General features: G+C 33.6%; 2 protein-coding genes across 2 annotated transcripts; one reads left to right on the top strand and one right to left on the bottom strand.

The window, feature by feature from the left end:
• Positions 1-8,402: 8,402 nt before the first annotated feature.
• Positions 8,403-10,216, top strand: LOC112281127 (ribulose bisphosphate carboxylase small subunit, chloroplastic). Its single transcript, XM_024517328.3, has 2 exons — positions 8,403-8,997; positions 9,286-10,216. The coding sequence occupies exons 1-2, from the start codon at positions 8,692-8,694 to the stop codon at positions 9,511-9,513; spliced, it is 534 nt and encodes a 177-aa protein (XP_024373096.1). The 5' UTR covers positions 8,403-8,691; the 3' UTR covers positions 9,514-10,216.
• Positions 10,217-15,213: 4,997 nt separating this feature from the next.
• LOC112281195 (uncharacterized) lies at positions 15,214-18,019 on the bottom strand. Its single transcript, XM_024517446.3, has 3 exons — positions 16,537-18,019; positions 16,041-16,424; positions 15,214-15,909 (listed from the first exon to the last, which is right to left on the bottom strand). The coding sequence occupies exons 1-3, from the start codon at positions 17,077-17,079 to the stop codon at positions 15,316-15,318; spliced, it is 1,521 nt and encodes a 506-aa protein (XP_024373214.1). The 5' UTR covers positions 17,080-18,019; the 3' UTR covers positions 15,214-15,315.
• Between the last annotated feature and the right edge of the window lie 248 nt (positions 18,020-18,267).

Genomic DNA, 18,267 nt, shown 5'->3' with positions numbered 1-18,267 from the left:
GCTTGAGTTGAATCTGCTAATTGTTGGTTTTTCATCTCATTAGCATCACAAATACATAAAAGCTACAAATAAAGATAGAAGGTAGAATTTTTTTTTTTTTTTTTTTTTTTTTTTTTTTTTTTTTATCTTGTTTCTTTTATAGTAAAGATTTGCTGTTTTTCATCTTCAATTTGATGGATGTTGTTGATGAAAGGCTTCAACTCTCTTTGCTGTATTTATAAGATTCTTTGATGGCTACCATGTGTATTCATTAATATCATATTTTTGCCAATGAACAAGATATTCTAACCTATTTTAGCGCCATCTTGAATCTAAGTCTTCTTCTAACTCAAATTCTTGATTATTATCCACTTCTATAGAAGGAGTTGGCATTGGTCTTCTTCTCAAGATATTTATTATCTTATATGGCTCAAGAAGAGACACATGAAATATATGGTAGATCTTCATAGACTCTGATAGATGTAATCGATAAGCAACAGGATTGATTTATTCACAAATAGAAAAAGCTTTTAATCTACAATAGTTCAACTTATTACAAAGACAAGTAGTCTTGATATTGCGATGAAGTAACCATACCTTGTCACCTATGTTGAATTGTGGTTGCTCCTTGCGATAGGCATTCATGTTGGTCTTTTGTCATTCTTGAGCTTTTTTAATTGTGTCTTCATTGTTGCATGTAATTCAAATTATTATATGCAAACTTTGCTAATGGCAAAAGAGTTGTCCAGTCATCTTGATAATAGTTGATGGTACACCTCAAATATTACTCTAAAATTAAAATAGATTTTATACATAGTAGAAAATGTGCTATTTTGGTGAAGCGATCTATGATTATGAAAATAAAGTCAAATAAACCTAAGACTGGAAGTTCCATGAAAAATCCATATAAATGGAAGACCATAGTTGTTTTAGAATTGGTAACAATTGAAGAAGTCGATAAGATTGATGGTGAGGAGTTTTGGATCTTGAATAAGTATTGCATGATTATACAAAGTCTTTGATAGCCTTCCATATTTGAGGCCACGAAAAATCTTATGATATTAGCTCTAAAGTTTTTTTGTATTCAAAATGTCTAATTGCTAAAAAAATCATGAAAAGTTTGAAGGACACGTAATCATGCCTCGCCTTCTAGAATATATAAGCGATCTTTGAAATATAGTAGGTTGTTCTTGAATTCAAACTTTGAAGTGACATAGGACTTAGAAGAAGTATTCTTGATATTATAAGGAAGAGGATCAAAAGACATACTTGATTGAATTTGCTTGATAAAGGTTGAATCAATAGTCAATGTTGATTTTATTACTTAAAGATGAAAATGCTTGGGCTTTAAGAAAATTATTCTTTATTAATCAAAAGATGCATCTCTTTTTGTTGGTGGAAGATAAAAATGTTTAAAAAAGATGTTTGATAGTTCTTATTATTTTTAAGGTTGATAAGTGAACTTGAAATTGAATCTAGACAAAGACATGCCCCAACGGGCTTGACAATGATTCAAAATATGTACTGATATGAAGTACTTAAGATTCTTATGATCTGTATATATGATGACTGGACTTGAAACGTCTTCTAGTTATTGATGCCATTCTTGAAATGAATCCACAATTGCAAGGAGTTCTTTGTCATGGATCTCATAATTAATCTCGGCTGCTGAAAATTTCTTAGAATGAAAAGCTATTAGGTGGAATTTATCATTTGTTCCCATTCGTGACAACATAGTATCCATAGCAAAGTTTGACGCATCTTTTTTTATAAAAAAATGCCTTGAAAAAGTTTATGCAATACTAGATTGGTGCAGAAATAAACTCCTTTTTTAAAACATCAAATAATACTTATGTTTCTTTATTTCACTCAAGTTTGTCTTTACAAGTCAAATATCTAACAGGAGTTGCAATTTGAAAAAAGTTCTTGATGAAGATTTGGTAGTAATTAGCAAAGCCCAAAAAGCATTGCACATCTCATACTATTCTTGGAATCTTCCAATCTATAATAGTTTGGATATAACAACAGAATTAACTTATTCTACAAGCTACCAAAACGTAGTTAACTTATTGGCCAAGTTTCTATCCTACAAATACATCTAAAGTCAAAACCGCATCTATGAAACTTCTAAGAAGCTAATCTAGAAGACTTTATAAAATTAATCTATATTTACATTGTCATATTACGTGTTGTTTTGCTCAGGAATGCATCAGATACTCAGTTGTGGAAGGTGAGATTATGTTTTACAAGTAGCCAAGAAATCTTAATAGGTTTCATCCATGCAAGAAGAATATAATCTGAATTTTAATTCAAAAGTACTTAAAACACTCTCCTTAGTAGTCTTAACCATACATAAATCCCAATTACCTTGTTACTTTCATATTTAAGCAATTTAGATTTTTCTTATAAACCCCAATCCTCATCAGTGAGTTTTAACAAGCTATAACATCCAATCCGACCATCTAGTTGATGTGGAATTTTGCATGCAATCGTCAATGCAAGTCTTCTAAATGCTCAAGAATTTTTAGGTCAATCCAACTTACAAATTTTGAGAAAACCTCCAAAAATTGCACCAATGTCACTCGGCCGCCAACTTGAAAAGCAAAGCAAAAATCCCAACAATGATTTCTCCTTCTCCAACTGTTAACTTTGTCTCAAAATTGGTATGTAGCTTGATCTTTAATTGTTCCAACACCTTGCCAATTTTTACCTTAATTCAATTGATAGAACTTCAGATATCATAGAAATCCTACCCAACTTCAAACTGCCACCTTCTGAAATCCTCTTGGGCTAAAAACTAGATATCTCTAAACCACACCGTTAGATTATTACAAAATTTTGTATACACTTAGCACACCCAATAATCCAAATAATATCAAATTTTCAATCGTAGATGTCATACCAATTGTACGAAATAGCCAAAATTGGTAGCCCTAATTATATTATATAAAACCCAAATCACTGATACAAATCCTGACTTTGAACAACAATTGCTAAGTCCTCTAAAATCCTCTCCAAACAATTCTTATGTTTCTAGAAAGAACTTCAAGCTAGCTCTCAAATTCTAACTTATAATCTTCAAATGAAAATCTATTTTGTCCTAGGCCGTTGTTTTAGTGGCTAGAGGTCTGATTTCGATCCTATCTCACAAATGGTCGACCCGTGGGTATCAATCTAACCTATTCTAAGGTGTTTTTAGTCCAATCCTACTCTCAACTTAACCCTAGTACCAACTATACTAATTATTTATCTCTTCTAATCTGGTTTTATTAATTTATGGTCTTTCTAAGGTAGTAGAAGAGTTTCTACAACCTAGAAGGTAAAATTACTAACTAACCTTCAACCTACTAATTATTAAGATAAGAAAATAACCTAAGAGGCTTTTATAAAAGCCATGTTTAGATACCTCAAATTATAATTAAACTAAGATAATTAGATATTAATTAGAAATTCAATTTTGATTATAATTTGACTATATAATCATATTACATCACAACAACGTACTTCTATCTAACCATATAAGTAACTATTAGAATAAATATATATGTTTGTGATAATCAATTGCCTTATTACAAAATACAGTTCTTGTTGGTTACAATCCAAGTTACATCATGTTCTCCATACATGAATCAAAACTTTGCTAAAAAAATCTCCATATTATCTAGTATTGGTTCTTGTCATTCAAGAAAAGATGAAAACCACAATAATGCTGAACTTGAAAGAAGTGTATCAATTAATCTAACTTATGATCCTAAAGTTGGATAGCTTTGGAATTGAAGTTCAATCTTAAATTATATTTGGTTGATAAATCTTCAAAACTTAGAACTTGTGCCATCAAACTTCACAAACAAGGCAACTCGTGGTTCTCTAGTACTGGAAGGATTCTTTGTCATAGGAGAAGGAACATGATTTGGTACAGATGTTGAAGCAACTCCAATCATATCTATATCTTCACTTCCTGCAATTCTTGTAACTTCTTGTGGTGGTAAATTGAGTTGATGCATCGCAAGGATTAACTTCATCAATTGTTCTTGCATTCCTGCTATTGCACTCTTCATTTCAACAAGCTCTACTATGATAATATTTAGAAATAAAATAATATCTAATATTGCTCAGGATAAGTAAAAGAGAGGACTGGAGAACAAAAGAGATACTAAGAATAATATTAGTTTAGAAGAGGGATAATCTGTAACTTCTAATTTGCTTATGTTTTATCAAGAAAAAAGAATAATATACTATTAATCAAAAAAAGACAAAGCTCTAATATTATAAGTGTATTCTTTTCAATTTGTGAAGGACATGAATTGAAAGAAGATGCATAAATGTGAAAAATTTGTGTCAAAAGAAAATTGATAAAATAAAAATAAAATAGTATGTATATTAAAAAGAAATTGAAATGGCTATTGTCAAAAGATAAGGAAACTAGAGACACTTGAATCTAGACTAGAAACAAAAAAGTAATTGACAAGAGTGAAGAGGGCTTCACTCTTGCCTCTATATATAGTGTCTAATTAGGACCTATCTGGCAATGGTCTATATGATTTTTAATATGTGTTGATTTTGCATGACATGTATCTTAACTTGTAAGATAAGTTTTCTATATAGCCACCACATACTTAACTTGTTTTGTAAGCTACTAACATGTGTGGCAAATGAGTAGCTTGTTGATCAAGTTTTTAATCTATCAATCAACTTCTAACATATGAAAAATGAAAACAACATCTAAAAAGCTTCTAAGAAGCTTATTTAGAAGGTATTATGAAATTAATCTATTTTTATCTAATTCTACCTACTTAGGTATCTTGTAGGTATATATTCGTGATAGGTAGAGTCATTTTTGAGAAATTTCTAGAATTTAGGTTAAAGAGGTGATTTATATAGGATCTGCCATAGAACCTTCTAAAAAGGCTTAAGGTAATTATCATGGTGGGATCCATCTCTAGAATCTTTTAGAGGGGCGGTTATCTTGGTAGAAACGACTAATATAGAGATTTTAGAAAATTCCAAAATAGTTGAATAAAATATGAATAAGTTTGATTCAAGTCATTTGTGCATTCTATTAGGTATGGCTTTAGACTTTTTCTCTTAGTAAAGTTTGGTTTTCTTGTTTTGATCTATTTGATTTTGTTTGATTTTATTTGATTCTATTCTCTTCTACTTAATTTTGTCTTGTACATTCTATTCCATTTAGTTACTTTTGGTTTTTTTTTGGTGTTCTTGGTCTTATATTATATCAAGATCTTTGTTATTATGGATTTAATAAGTTTTTAGACCTTAGAGAATTTGGTCCGATTTCAAATGGGTTTTCATTTTTATCAAATGAATTCATATTTTGTAGAGTTCACAACTCATTTTATAGTTCAGTGTTGCGTTTTACAATTGATTAGAGAGTTCTATCAAGTTCTTATAGTGGTTCATGATAGTTGTACAGGTAGATCTTTATTTTCATTAAAAAATTTGGTCTTCTTTGAAGATCTTAGGGCAATCCAAAGGGCTTTTTTCAAATGATGAGGGCATTGTACATTGCTGGTGATAAGATTGGAATTATATGAATTCTTGTCAAGGATGATCGTTTGATTTATTGTTATTTTTTTTTGAAGAGCTCTTACTTCATGATTAGAAATATATAGTAGAATAGGCCTTCATACTAGTGGCTGATGATCATATACGAAAAAAAATTATTATTAATAAAACTAAAAATTAAAAATTAAAACTTTATTGTTAAAAATAAAAAATTAACAAATATTGCAAATATAGGATGTGGCAATACTATCCTAGCTTTTTCCAGCAATGTGTACAACTTTTTGGTGATGACAATTTTTGCTTGTATTGCAATGCATTGCAGAAAGAGTCTATGCTACTATAAGAACTATATATGAGTATACTTGTATGTAACTTGAAGGAGACTTTTTAGATGTTAAGTTGATTGAGGTATGTCATTTTAGTTTTTAATTTCTATAGTAAGATACAAGATTTGGATATTAATATTTTATTTTTCAATTAAAATTTTAATTATTGATGTGATAGAGTTTCATATAGAATTTGTGCAAGAGTCGCAGTTTGTAAGCATATTTTATTTATTAATCAGGTGGTGTCATCTCATGGAATGTAATTGCATTACTCAAATATTGTATCTTGTATGTCTTTAAATTATACACTAAAGAAAAATATGCCAAATTATATTTTGTGAATGTAATTTATTGCATTTTATAAATATAATTTATTCTATTATGTGAAAATGTAATTTATTCTATTTTATTAAGTTTGTGTTGGATTTTGTGAAATAGATTTGATTTAGAAGTTACATCACTATAAATTCAAGTGTAATGCTACTTGATATACATCTCTTTTTTTCTCTTCTTTCTTTCTTTTGTATTCTAGAATTACTTATATTTACAAAATGATGTCTTTATTCTTTACTTTTATTATTGTTATGAATATTGTGAGGTTTAACTTTGGAGGTCTTGCAAGGCAGTGGTTAGATTTACATTTGATTTATTGTTTTATTTTTTGCCAGTAGAGTTGAGGAGAGGATGTGAAGTGGTTTTGTATTTTTTTTCTTTTCTTTTGATGTTTCAAAATATGTATCAAAGCTGATAAATCATATCTCATTTCAATTTGCAACTTGAGAAGTTTCAAAGTTAAGTAGGGTGTTATATTCTTCCATGTTTACATTGACTTCATGAAGAATAATAACTATTAAGAAACATATGGTGAAGGAACAATTATTAATTATTACTAAACGATGAGGTTGAAAGACATACATCTTAGCGAAAGGCCATGCTTTAGAAATTTCTTGTCTAATTTACAACAATAGGGAGGCAAAATCTAAAGACATTGATCCAATCTTTGTAAACAAGCAAACTTCTAGTTTTTTGAGTAGTGAAGGTAGCTTTCAACTCTATTGCTTGAAACACCAATTCCAAATTAGGGCTTTTATTCACAAATCCAATAAATTATCTTTGCCTTAAGTAGATTTTTTCACAAATCCATACTTTGAAGAGGATACATAGAATGTGGTAATTATCATCCTATTTATTCTTTTTATTCAAATGTGTAGTTTGTTTCTTTAAAATTTAATTTTTTCTTTTAAAATATAATATTTTGAAAGTAGATCATGATTTGGAGGTATTAGAGCAACAATCTCTATACTATTTTCATCACTAGGGCCTAACTTCCAAGGTTCATATTCTCAGGTATCAATGGTTTTAATCATAATTTGTTAATTGGACAAAATGATATGCACATTAAGATATTTGTGTTGAATTTAATTTATAAGAATGATTATAAGTATGTCTGTCAGATAACATGTAGCAAGTCAATGAAAAGTGAATAATGTGTGTGGACCTATAACTTGAGAGAGAAGATGTAAATTTGCTCAATATTACATCACCATTACATTTTGACAAAAGAAAGAGTGCATTATACCACTTAGCTTGAACAAAAGGTGTTTGTAAGTGAAAGCCCTCCAAGAACCATCAACTCTTGCAACTATGCTTAGCAAGGTAATTTGGCAATATCTACATTTTCTATCCCTCATATTGGAGTTGGTTTGTTAAACTTTGGACAACAGAGTAAAAAGATAGTACAAATGCCTACCTAAAAAACAAATATTTGTGAAGAGGATTCATACATCTTAATATATTTGACAATATTTAATTTTTATTAAATTTATTTATTTTATTTATTTTTCAATGCAAAGTTTTGTATGTGATGTCAGTTTCAAGGCATGTGGTACCACATGATGCAAATTTGCCAAGAATGAGTAGAACTTCATCTGTGATGAATCAAAGCTATTGTTGATTAAATTCTTGGCTTTGCTAAATGTTGTGTTCTTCCTTTCATCAAAGTCTCATTTCAGTGCCTACTCCACATTTTCAAATAGGAGTAATGCTTTACAATAGGAGTAATTGTCTCAAGTCATGCTCTCCTCCAACTAAACCATTCATCAAGGCTCACCAATACTGCACTCAAGAATGCAACATAGAATGCTTTTCTTGGGTAGATAATATACACTTCGCCTCCAATAAGGTTAGGATCTGAGGGGGCTTTGAACAATCAGATTTGCTCAAGTTTATGTGGTTCTTTGGAGAGAAGCCCACTCTCCCAAGTGAGACTCAAAGCGCAATGAGGGTTGGTACTGGATATAGGGCTTAGTCTCGAATTTCAAATTCTTGAGATTCTCTGACAATGGCATGGGTTCAACTAGTCCCTTATTAATGCACAAATGCACGACAACCCTGGCACATAAACACAAAACACCAAACTCAACAAAAACCAAACACCACAGATACAGGGGAGAAGTTTTGAGAGTTACTTCAGTGGACAACCATCAACATGACAGTCTGATTCTCTGTGCGAATCGCCGAGGTGGAAATCGCCATAGTCTGTAATCCTGTCCATGGATGAGATCTTGATTCACCAAAAACTCCCCCACTCACCGCATCGAAAAACTCCCCCACAAATCGCAATAAAAAACTCGCCTTTCGGCATGGATGCACGAAAAAGCCCGAAAGCCGATCGAATCGAACCCCATCAGCCTGTGCTCAGCTCAAAGCTGTGGATACGATCAATCGACTCTCCAGGTCACCGCAAATTGCTTCGCTTTGTTGGGACCTACATAATTTCAAGTTCACCACCGCATCGACATTGCCTACCCATTCACAGAATTCGGCTTGCTTCAGAAGAGTGTGTACAGTTCAATTCTTCGTGATGGCGTCCATCGTCGTCACCCCCGCTGCCTTCGCCGCAGCCTCGTCAGGCTTGTCGACCTCCCAGTCGACCTCCGCCAAGGCCTTCACGGGCCTCAAGAGCGCCACTCTGTTCCCCTCCAAGGCCCAGACGCTGAGCTCCGTGCAGAATGGCAGCCGCGTGCAGTGCATGCAGGTGTGGAACCCCATTGGCCAAACCAAGTTCGAGACGTTCTCGTACTTGCCGCCATTGTCCGATGACGCCATTGCCAAGCAGGTGGAGTACATGATCCAGCAGAAGCTGATTCCGTGCTTGGAGTTCGACGTGGTAAGCTGCGCGGGATGCTGACTTTGGTTTGCGTGTGACGTTAGCTTTGGGACAGGACAAAAGATAGATGATGTATGGGGATGGTGGTTGTTTCTCCTTGATGCTGGCGAGGCGAGGGAATGGATGTAGCAAGTAGGTGTGGTGGCAAGCGGTGTATGTGTGGAAGGTGCGTGTGTGGGTGAGTGAGTCGGAGAGCGAATTGTGGAAATGTAGAAATGTGGGCGTAGGATGTGTGGAGAGTGGTAGGCGGCGATGCATTTTCTGACGAGCGGGTGTGGGTGGGAGCAGAACTCGAACGGCGTGTCTCGCGTCAACAACTCATCGCCAGGGTACTACGATGGTCGGTACTGGACGATGTGGAAGCTGCCGATGTTCGGATGCCAGGACTCAGCGCAGGTGTTGAGGGAGATCGAGGAGTGCAAGAAGACGTTCCCCGGGTGCTACGTGCGCGTGTTGGGGTTCGACAACGTGAAGCAGGTGCAGATCTGCGGGTTCCTGGTCGCCAGGCCCAATTAAACTATTCGCCGAAACCACCTATGTCCGAGTTGTGTACATAGAGCATGAGTGAACGCTCAATCGCCAGTTTAGAATTCATTACGAATTTTGAAGGAAATAGTGAATTTGTGGCATCAGTTCTACAATGGATCGACTATGCAGTTTCGCCCTACTTCTCGTTTGTGGATTGTGCGCTGTACGTGTTGTCTCGCGTCCTGTGTGAATGTCGTTGGCTCTTGTGGGTGAGGTTCTGCACCCCTTTGTGGCTTTTCGCCAATAGCAACGGTAGGACATTTTCAACACGCTGAACCACTGAGAATAGCCGACATGATTCCGCGAGTTGATGTTACTTGTGAATATGTTAAATGTGTCGAGTCTGCATGAAACAATCGCGAGAGGGGCATTCATCTTGGGCATCGATAGTACTCCGATTGAGTTAGATTCTGGAGCGAGGGAGAAGATTGAATATTTATTTTAGCTTCCTCTCACTGCGGTGAGAAGTGGAATTGCCGACTTATGTCATGTATTTCTTCGGGACAGAGGTTGGTCACGTGGTTGTTAGTGTACATAACCTGTCACACGATAATATGCTGGACCAGTTGGGGGGGCCTGCAACACGTTACATAGTGGTAGTATTGGCTTGAGTTTAAGTAGACGAGTAGATACATGCCAATACGACTTCGAACTGCAAAATACGAAATCAACGCATGTGGTTTATGAAGAAGATGGAGTAAAAGACAACGTGTGAATGTGTTTGAGATTGTTGAAGGTGTGACACTCACCTTCAAATGTCGTTGCTCAGATTGTTGGTTGACACTTGTTGAATGCAAAATCTTGGAATCACATATTTTTTGAAACAACTGAAGTACTATCGAAGCCTAAGTATATCTATGGGAAAATGGTTGGGTTTAACATTTGCTTTACGTTGTTATGCACATTGGAACAAACTATGGAATCAATATTTTCCAAAAACACTTCTGTGAACATTGTACATTCATTCCTACAATCGTTAAAAGCAAATATGGAATCCAGAGACACTTTTGATACAAACTAGTTGGCATCAAATAGTGCTTTACTTTTGCATATATTTTTTAGAGTAGATTTTTGAATGAACATTATAATGTGGGATAGAATCTTGAAGTATTAGATTGTGCAATAACTTCTTATAAATATACACTGTTAGATTTTAAACAATAAATTTTAGATTGAAAAAATGATGTGGCTAGTCAAGTTAAATAATTGTTACCATTCAAGTCTTCTAGTTAATTCAAGGGCATCATATAGAATCTAAATCTATTTAGAATTTGATTCTTATAGCCTTTCTCATTCTATTGTTTCACCTTCTATAGATTTTAAGAAATTTTTCTTCTCTTAGATTTTAAGTATTCAAATTAGATGGGTATAGGTATATAAATTTAAATAGGCATGTGAAATAAAAATTAGAATTATCCAATATCTTTAAATAGATATAATAATAATTTATGAATCATCTCTTCTAAATCTTAATCTAAGAGAAGTTCAATTCTACTTATAGATTACCTAACTTTTTTTAATGGTAAGAAATAGATATGGAAGTATATAAAAATATTCTTACTTCTATCAACTTACATAATACATATCAAGATGTAGTAATTATTATCTTTTTATAGCCACCTTTGAAAATAAATAGGTAATATATCTTCAAATATATAATACATTTTAGAATCAAATGTGTGGATATTATTTACAATTTGTATAGTTAGTACTATTCTAATACATAGATTTGCTATAATGTAATAAAACTAAGTTTGATTCAATGGAGATTGGATTCTATCTTCTATTATTGTTTGTGGTTTTTTTATATTTGTAGCATAAAGGAGATAGAGAATAAATTACAAATAAATTCAACCCAAGAACTATTTTTTATTAAGTTACAATACAAGCAATTAAGTTTAGAGCATCTTTAAATACTTCATAATAGAATTGAAGATTCTTAAAACCAACATTTTTTTCCTCAAATAGATGGTAAGATACATCCCATTTGACATCACAATCTTGGAAGAGATTCTTGATGTTTGGTGGTACTATTAAAGGTAGGAACTAATCATGATGGTATTTCAAATATTTTATTTGAAGGAAGTTATGAAGGCCTTAATAATGAACAAATAATATTATAATCTTTTTACCTTGATATAGGACACTATTGATAGTTTTTAGGACCTATCAACTATCTACAAAAGAAATAAAGATTAGAATACTTGACAAATATAACTTGTCACATCTTGAACTTCTTCAATATATAATCACTACTCTTTATAGAACTTTTTTTGTGGAAGGAGAAGTAACATAAAAAATTAGCAAATTATTTAAAAGAAGAGGAGTTAGAAAGAAGTGAGTAGAAAAATTTAATAATATCTTCAAAAGAAGCTTCTTAGAAGTTTCACAAATATGGACTTGACTTTTCAAGTGTTTGTAGGTGATTGATAGGATAAAACCTTAGCCACTAAGTTGGCCATATAGTGCAAATATTGAGAACTTGTCTCGCAACTTAGACTCATGTTCTATATGCTGGACACATATTAGGTGACCTATAGAATGTTCTACATAGCTTCTCAATTCAGTAATATATAAAGAAGGAAAAATAAAGCCTTCATTACTCTTGTCAATGTCTTTCTTATTCTTAACCTTATTTCAAGAGTCTCTAGTTTTCTTATCTTTGACAAAAACTATTCTTGTTTCTTCTTAAATACACATGTTTTATTTATTTTTATTTATTTTTATCTTTCTTTAGCATACATCTTATTTTTTTATTTATATTTTTTAAATTTATCTCTTTAATATTTAGATTTAAAAATAACTTGTAGAAGAATTTTAATAGCTTAAGCATAAGAATAGATAAATATAGTATTGATTTAAGTAAGAAGATTATATTCTATTCATACTTCTTTTAAAATGGTAAGAAGAGTATTAACAATTATATGATATTTATATAATTTATTAATAAGATTTTTTTATAAAATAGAGTCTATTTTTTCTAAAAATAATATTAATAATTATATAATATTTTTTATTCAATATTTTAAATTTTTTCTATAATTTTATTTTAACATGATAAATTTTTAAAAAGTTAAAAAAATAAACTTATTATTATTAACAATAAAGTTATAAAATCCTTTTATAATTCTTTTTTAAATTATATGTTGGCATTAACATCTAAATGTTGGTATTTGTAAAAAAATAAATATTCATCAAATCTTTAGAATCATCTTATACTTAATAGTTTCAAATCATACTAAGTTTTATGCTATTTATATTTTCAATATGAATTTAAAGAGGTTTGGACTTCTATTAATTTGGTATGAATAAATATTTTAATATATTTATTAAATATTATTACTTTAATATTTAATTGATATTCTTCTAAATTTTGTTAAGTGACTAAATTTAAAAACACTTTTATATAATTTAACTTATTTGCTAAAAAACATGCATTAAAATAAATTAAGGCTATATATTTAAATAAGTGTTTTTTCTACTATTTTTGTCTATTCTTTATTATCAGTTCTATTCACTTTAGTTTTAATTTTCAAGGTCTAATTTTTTTTATGATTTTTAAAGAATTATTTTTTGATAAGATAAATATAAAAATGTAGTAGAATATTTGAATTAATTTGTGATTCTCAATTTAATAATGAATCTTTTCATGAGTTCAAAGTAAATTTTTTTTATGTCTTTAAGAAAATTTATGATTTTAATTTTAGTTCTTATTTTGCATATGTTTGTTAATCAATAGATAAATTTAATGATTCATTTAGATCTAAATAAAATAAGATAGAAGGACTTTTAACAATTGAGAAATATTTTTATTATTTAAAAAAACTTAGATTAATTTAATATTTTTAAGATTTTTTAAATAGTTCTTAATTATCTCTTACAAAGTAAATAAATGTTTTTTATTGTAATAAAATTATAAGAAATCATTCAGAACTAATAAAGGCTTTTAAGTAAGTAAGAGATATTTTATATATTTTATTAAAATATACATGGATTATTATTTTTTTAAATCATCTAATTATATTCAGAGGTATGAATATCTTAAATTTGTAATAATTTTTTATAGGCTGCATAATAAATCTTGATTCTTGTTCACAATATGGATCAATTTTAATGTATAAAGAATTCTTGTTGATTTTATTGTAAGAAGTTTTTTTTTATAATAATGTTTCTTTATGGCAAGAAATAAAAGGCTACTTTTTTTTGCTTTAAAATAATTATAATAATGTTAATACTTTATGTTATAGATTGTAAAAACTTTTATGATTTTTTTAAGTAATAAAAGTTACTAATATGTTTTTTGGTTTTAGAATAGTTATTTTGCAAATAATTTTATACAAGTTTATATTTTATTTATAGATTACTATTGTTTGCCTATACTTGTTGAACATGATGGTAATACCAATATCAATTGAAAAATAACTTCTTAATTTATCAAATCCTTTATAGTTTTTTTTTTTTAACTCTTAAATTCTATAAAATATCAAATATTATATTTACTTCCTATTGAGTAGTTTGATATAAATATTTTTACTTCTTTTAAAAATATAAAAGTTGAATGAATACAAAGATAAATGTAACCTCATATATAATTCCTAGTATAAAAATAAAACCTTCTTATTTATAGCACATGTATTTTTTGGTTCTTAAATATATATACAATCCCAGTTATTTTTGTCATTAACAACTAATGCAACAACTTAAACATTCTTTTATTTTGTAAGTTAATGCTTTTTGTATGTTTGGTAATTTCAACAAAAAAATCTTGTTTGATAAGCTTATACCAAGTGGTAAGTTTTATTGCAATAAAAGCATTTTATTGTCAATTTTGTAGACTACGGATTTTTAAAAACACGTCTTTTAAAAGTTTTATATATTATTTCTTTATAAAAAATTATAAATATATGGAAAATATTAAAATTGTATTCTTAATCAATTTTTTTTTTTTTTTCTTTCTTTCTTTCTTTTTGAATTAAACTTGTTATTGGAATGTGACACATGTTTTCTTTTTTCCTTTTTTGTTAAAAATGATTAATTAATTTGTTATCAAAAAGGAATGAGCTCATTGCTCATCTCATTCATTCGGAATCCAACGTTGGACTGTTATTTTTGCAAGTGTACTTGGTAGAAGGCTTCTCATCAAGGTGAGAATTGCTTGATCATCTGGCTGGATTCAAATGTATTATATAGGATTCTGTTTGAATGGCTCACACCGAATGAATGAGATGAGCAATGGCTCAGCACAGGTGAGTGTTGATCCCGCACCCTCGTAACTCCTTTTGTGTATAACTGTGTCATTTAGACTCTGTAATTCAGCACCTACCGACATGATACGCATTTGCCTGTTCCAGAGACAAGCTGCACTCAGTATTTTCAGTAACCACTGGTCCTTTTAAAAGCTTGGTGTGCATGTATCGGCATACCATGTAGTACACTTGCAAAAATAACAGTCCAACGTTGGATTCCGTTACTTGCCGTATCCTAAAAGCATTACATGCAGTTAGAAAAGGTACACAATTGGGCGACATAAAACCGCCACCGCATATATGCACCTTCTCTACGTGTTTATTCTGCGCTCTTTTTGTGATTTTCTTTGGTTCTCACAGGATTCAATTAGGCATGATAGGATGTGCCATCAAAAGCTATCGGTTCAGAAGAACGGAGATTATTTTCCGTCCCCCACCCTACACTTAGAATATTTCGGCAAACATTAATCGTTTAAGACGAGCCTATTTCTGATAGACCGTGCCACTAATATAAGAGCGCCACAAAAACTTTCTGAATCTAGCGTCAACGCCAAGAGGAATCTTCATGGAGACTGACCTTCATTTCGTGACCAAGTCCTCTGGTTTGTGGTCTGCAGTTGAAAAACTGGCTCTGGGGCTGCTCCATGTCTCCGAGCACTGATGAGTTCATGGGGGACGGCACCGACACCGGCGGATTAGCAACATGTGCAGTCGGGTAGTTCATGTTGGATGCCCAGAAGGAGCTCCCATCCGTAGAGAATTGCAATCCCAAGAAGCCGGAACTGACAGCCTTCGTGGACATATTGTCCAGTTCTGGAGGGCATTTGAAATCCAGCGCTGGCGGCGCAAAGGTGGATGGGTGACAAGAGGTAGTGAACGGTGAGTTCCTACTTGTTTCTTCGAGCCGAGGCCGCTTGATGCCTTGCCAGGGGAGAGTAGACAATTTTGAGCTCACTCGGCTATGGCTCAAATATTCTTCTGATATTGTTGGTGATTTGATCGAATTTACTGTCGCACACCCCTGGCATGCCGGATGTGCCTTCTTATGCGCCACCAAGTTGCACTTGAAGGCAAACCTGAGGCCGCACTTGCACTCTAATGGCTCCCCGCACAGCTTCTCATGATCCCGCACGTCAACCTGAAACCATGCCATCAAAAACTCAGTACTTCCAAACAATGCCCAGTCATTGAAGATAAGCAAAGCTCGTGTCTCTCGTTAGCGACTGATTTGCAAACTTTATTAGGGCTTGATCGAAGAGCGGATAGTACCTCCACATAAAATCTCTTCCCGCATTTGCGACACCCAAAAGGCTTCTCGCCCTCGGAGTGCTTGCGACCGTAATGGCGCCGAAGCTCGTAAAGACCGACGAAGGTTTTCCTGCATTTGGGGCATCGCGACGGAATTTTTTTGTTCTGGCCAGCCTTCAAAGAACCTGACGTCAAGGTAGGCAGCATTTCGGTGCCACCCCTGGCTATCGCAGTACTGTTTGTGTAATGCGTCTTGTGATGCATCTTCATGGTTTGTGGGTTCTTGAACGTCTTGTTGCAACCTTCCTGGCCGCATCGGAAAGGGCGGCGATTGTTGATCAGGTCGACGGACACTTCGGCTGCCTCAATGTTGTTGTCAGACGGGTCCTCCAGCTTCTCCAACCTCTGTAAGTCCACACCATCCCCGAATGTTATACTTGTACGCAGCCCGAAAGGCTCGGGAATGCGAAGATTTCTCAACCGAGATGCGTAGGAAAAACAGGTGCGAATGATTTACCTTCATGTTTAGAGGGGGGGGTTTATATTTCTCGATCGATTCCACAGGTACTGTTCCAGACTCCAGACTCGTGCGTGAACCATTGTCACAAATGAGTGATAGTTGAGCCGGGATTGCGAAGAGTTCCTGCTCAAGGAACAGCATCTCCTGTTGTTGGGCATACTGATTCAGCTCAAAACATCTTCCTGCTTCAGGAAAATCCGGCGCGACCATATTCTTGAGGGCGTTGACAAAATTGGGGTGCATGACCATTCCATTGCAAGATCCCTGTTGCAGAAACTCCGAGGCGTCGTCCAAGAAAACTTCATCTACTTCGATGGGAAACTTCAGGTGAGGCTCCTCGTCCGGGAGAGCCAGAAGTGTTGCAGCACTTTCACGGGAACTGCAGGAAGAGAGATAAGAGTCGGACCAATTCGATTCAAACATGCTTGAGTTGTCGCCGGAGCTGCTGTAAACTGCAACATTCCTTGAACTGTCGATGTTGCGGTGGAGACTACCAGACTCAGGCTCAATGACGTTATTGTAGAAGTACAGAGCGGCCATGTTGAGCTAGAGAGCTCAAAAGCTGAAGAAGGTTCAAGTCAATATTCCCTTCAATTCTAGAAAAGCTTGCAACGACGTGGACTCAAGTCGACCACAACTCACAATGCGCTCGTTGTGCGCATCAGCCAGTTTAGTATCTTTCTTTTTCAGCCATCTGTGGTTGAATCAGCTAACTTGAATAGATCAGGCGTCAACAAAAGAGGAATCTTCACACTTTGCTGATAACAGCCTAGTTTGAAACCATGAGCTTTCTGCGCCCCATTCGCACGGGGCATCATAGTTGCTGCCAGAAACTCACTACTTCGGCAGTGAGATCCATGTGCAAGAATATGGATCTGGAGCCTGGTGGAGATGATCGAAATGCCTCAGAGTGTGAAAACCCTTGATTGACGGAGAAATGAAATTAGGATGGCGCAATGCTACATCCGTAGCATTGTAGAAAGTATTCCGGTGCAAATTCTCAGATCTGCCACTCTCTGTTTCAAGTGGACACTCTGGAGCGACTTATCAAAAGTGCTCTTTAGCACAAGCTGCAAATACTGACTGAATCTCAGTAAAATCCTACGGGGTGCCTGTCAATCCGAACTAAAGTGATATCTTCTTTCAAAGCCATACGAACTAACTTTTCCAAATGCCACTCATGCTTTACTAATGTCACGTCAACTCCACTAGCAGTTGGCAACTCTGATAAAGTTCTGGGTTCTGAAATGAAAGACTTCACACTGATTCATTCAGGTCTGCAACAAATTATTCTTCGGTGAGCTCATGGCTAAGTAAACCCACGACACGCTCAATTGAAATCTACTAGCACTGAATCACAATTCTGTTATCAAGCAAGCTGAGCTACATCAAGTATTAATCACATCTATCTCTCTCTCTCTCTCTCTCTCTCTCTGCATGTTCAGCCGATATGCTATCAAATAAATCCTCAAACACTACAGGATCTACACTCTGCACGTCTCACACGCTCTGCACACTCACTTGAACTGCAGTAGAAAACCAAAAAGGTACGGAGTTGTTGCTACTTCAATGTAAACGCAACCATTCTATGTATGATGTGGGCGAATGCAGGGACATTGGGGACATATCTATGTGACTTGTGCGGTTTTTCAACTTTCCGAGATTGACTTAGCACTGACAAAATCGTGTAGGTCTCCTACTTGTGGTGAGCTAACCTAGCAGCCAGCA

The sequence above is a fragment of the Physcomitrium patens genome, chromosome 4 (assembly GCF_059467195.1).
Source record: "Physcomitrium patens ecotype Gransden chromosome 4, ASM5946719v1, whole genome shotgun sequence".
NCBI classification, from domain to species: domain Eukaryota; kingdom Viridiplantae; phylum Streptophyta; class Bryopsida; order Funariales; family Funariaceae; genus Physcomitrium; species Physcomitrium patens.
The sequence above is the reverse complement of the archived record's forward strand: the minus strand, read 5'-3'. Positions and strand labels throughout refer to the sequence as shown.

Coding starts and splice junctions, on each gene's coding strand:
- LOC112281195 (XM_024517446.3), bottom strand. CDS start 17,079: ATGGCCGCTCTGTACTTCTACAATAACGTCATTGAGCCTGAGTCTGGT. Junction 16,425..16,536: donor CCCCCCCTCTAAACATGAAG/GTAAATCATTCG, acceptor GTGGACTTACAG/AGGTTGGAGAAGCTGGAGGA. Junction 15,910..16,040: donor GGAAGAGATTTTATGTGGAG/GTACTATCCGCT, acceptor GCATGGTTTCAG/GTTGACGTGCGGGATCATGA.
- LOC112281127 (XM_024517328.3), top strand. CDS start 8,692: ATGGCGTCCATCGTCGTCACCCCCGCTGCCTTCGCCGCAGCCTCGTCA. Junction 8,998..9,285: donor CGTGCTTGGAGTTCGACGTG/GTAAGCTGCGCG, acceptor GGGTGGGAGCAG/AACTCGAACGGCGTGTCTCG.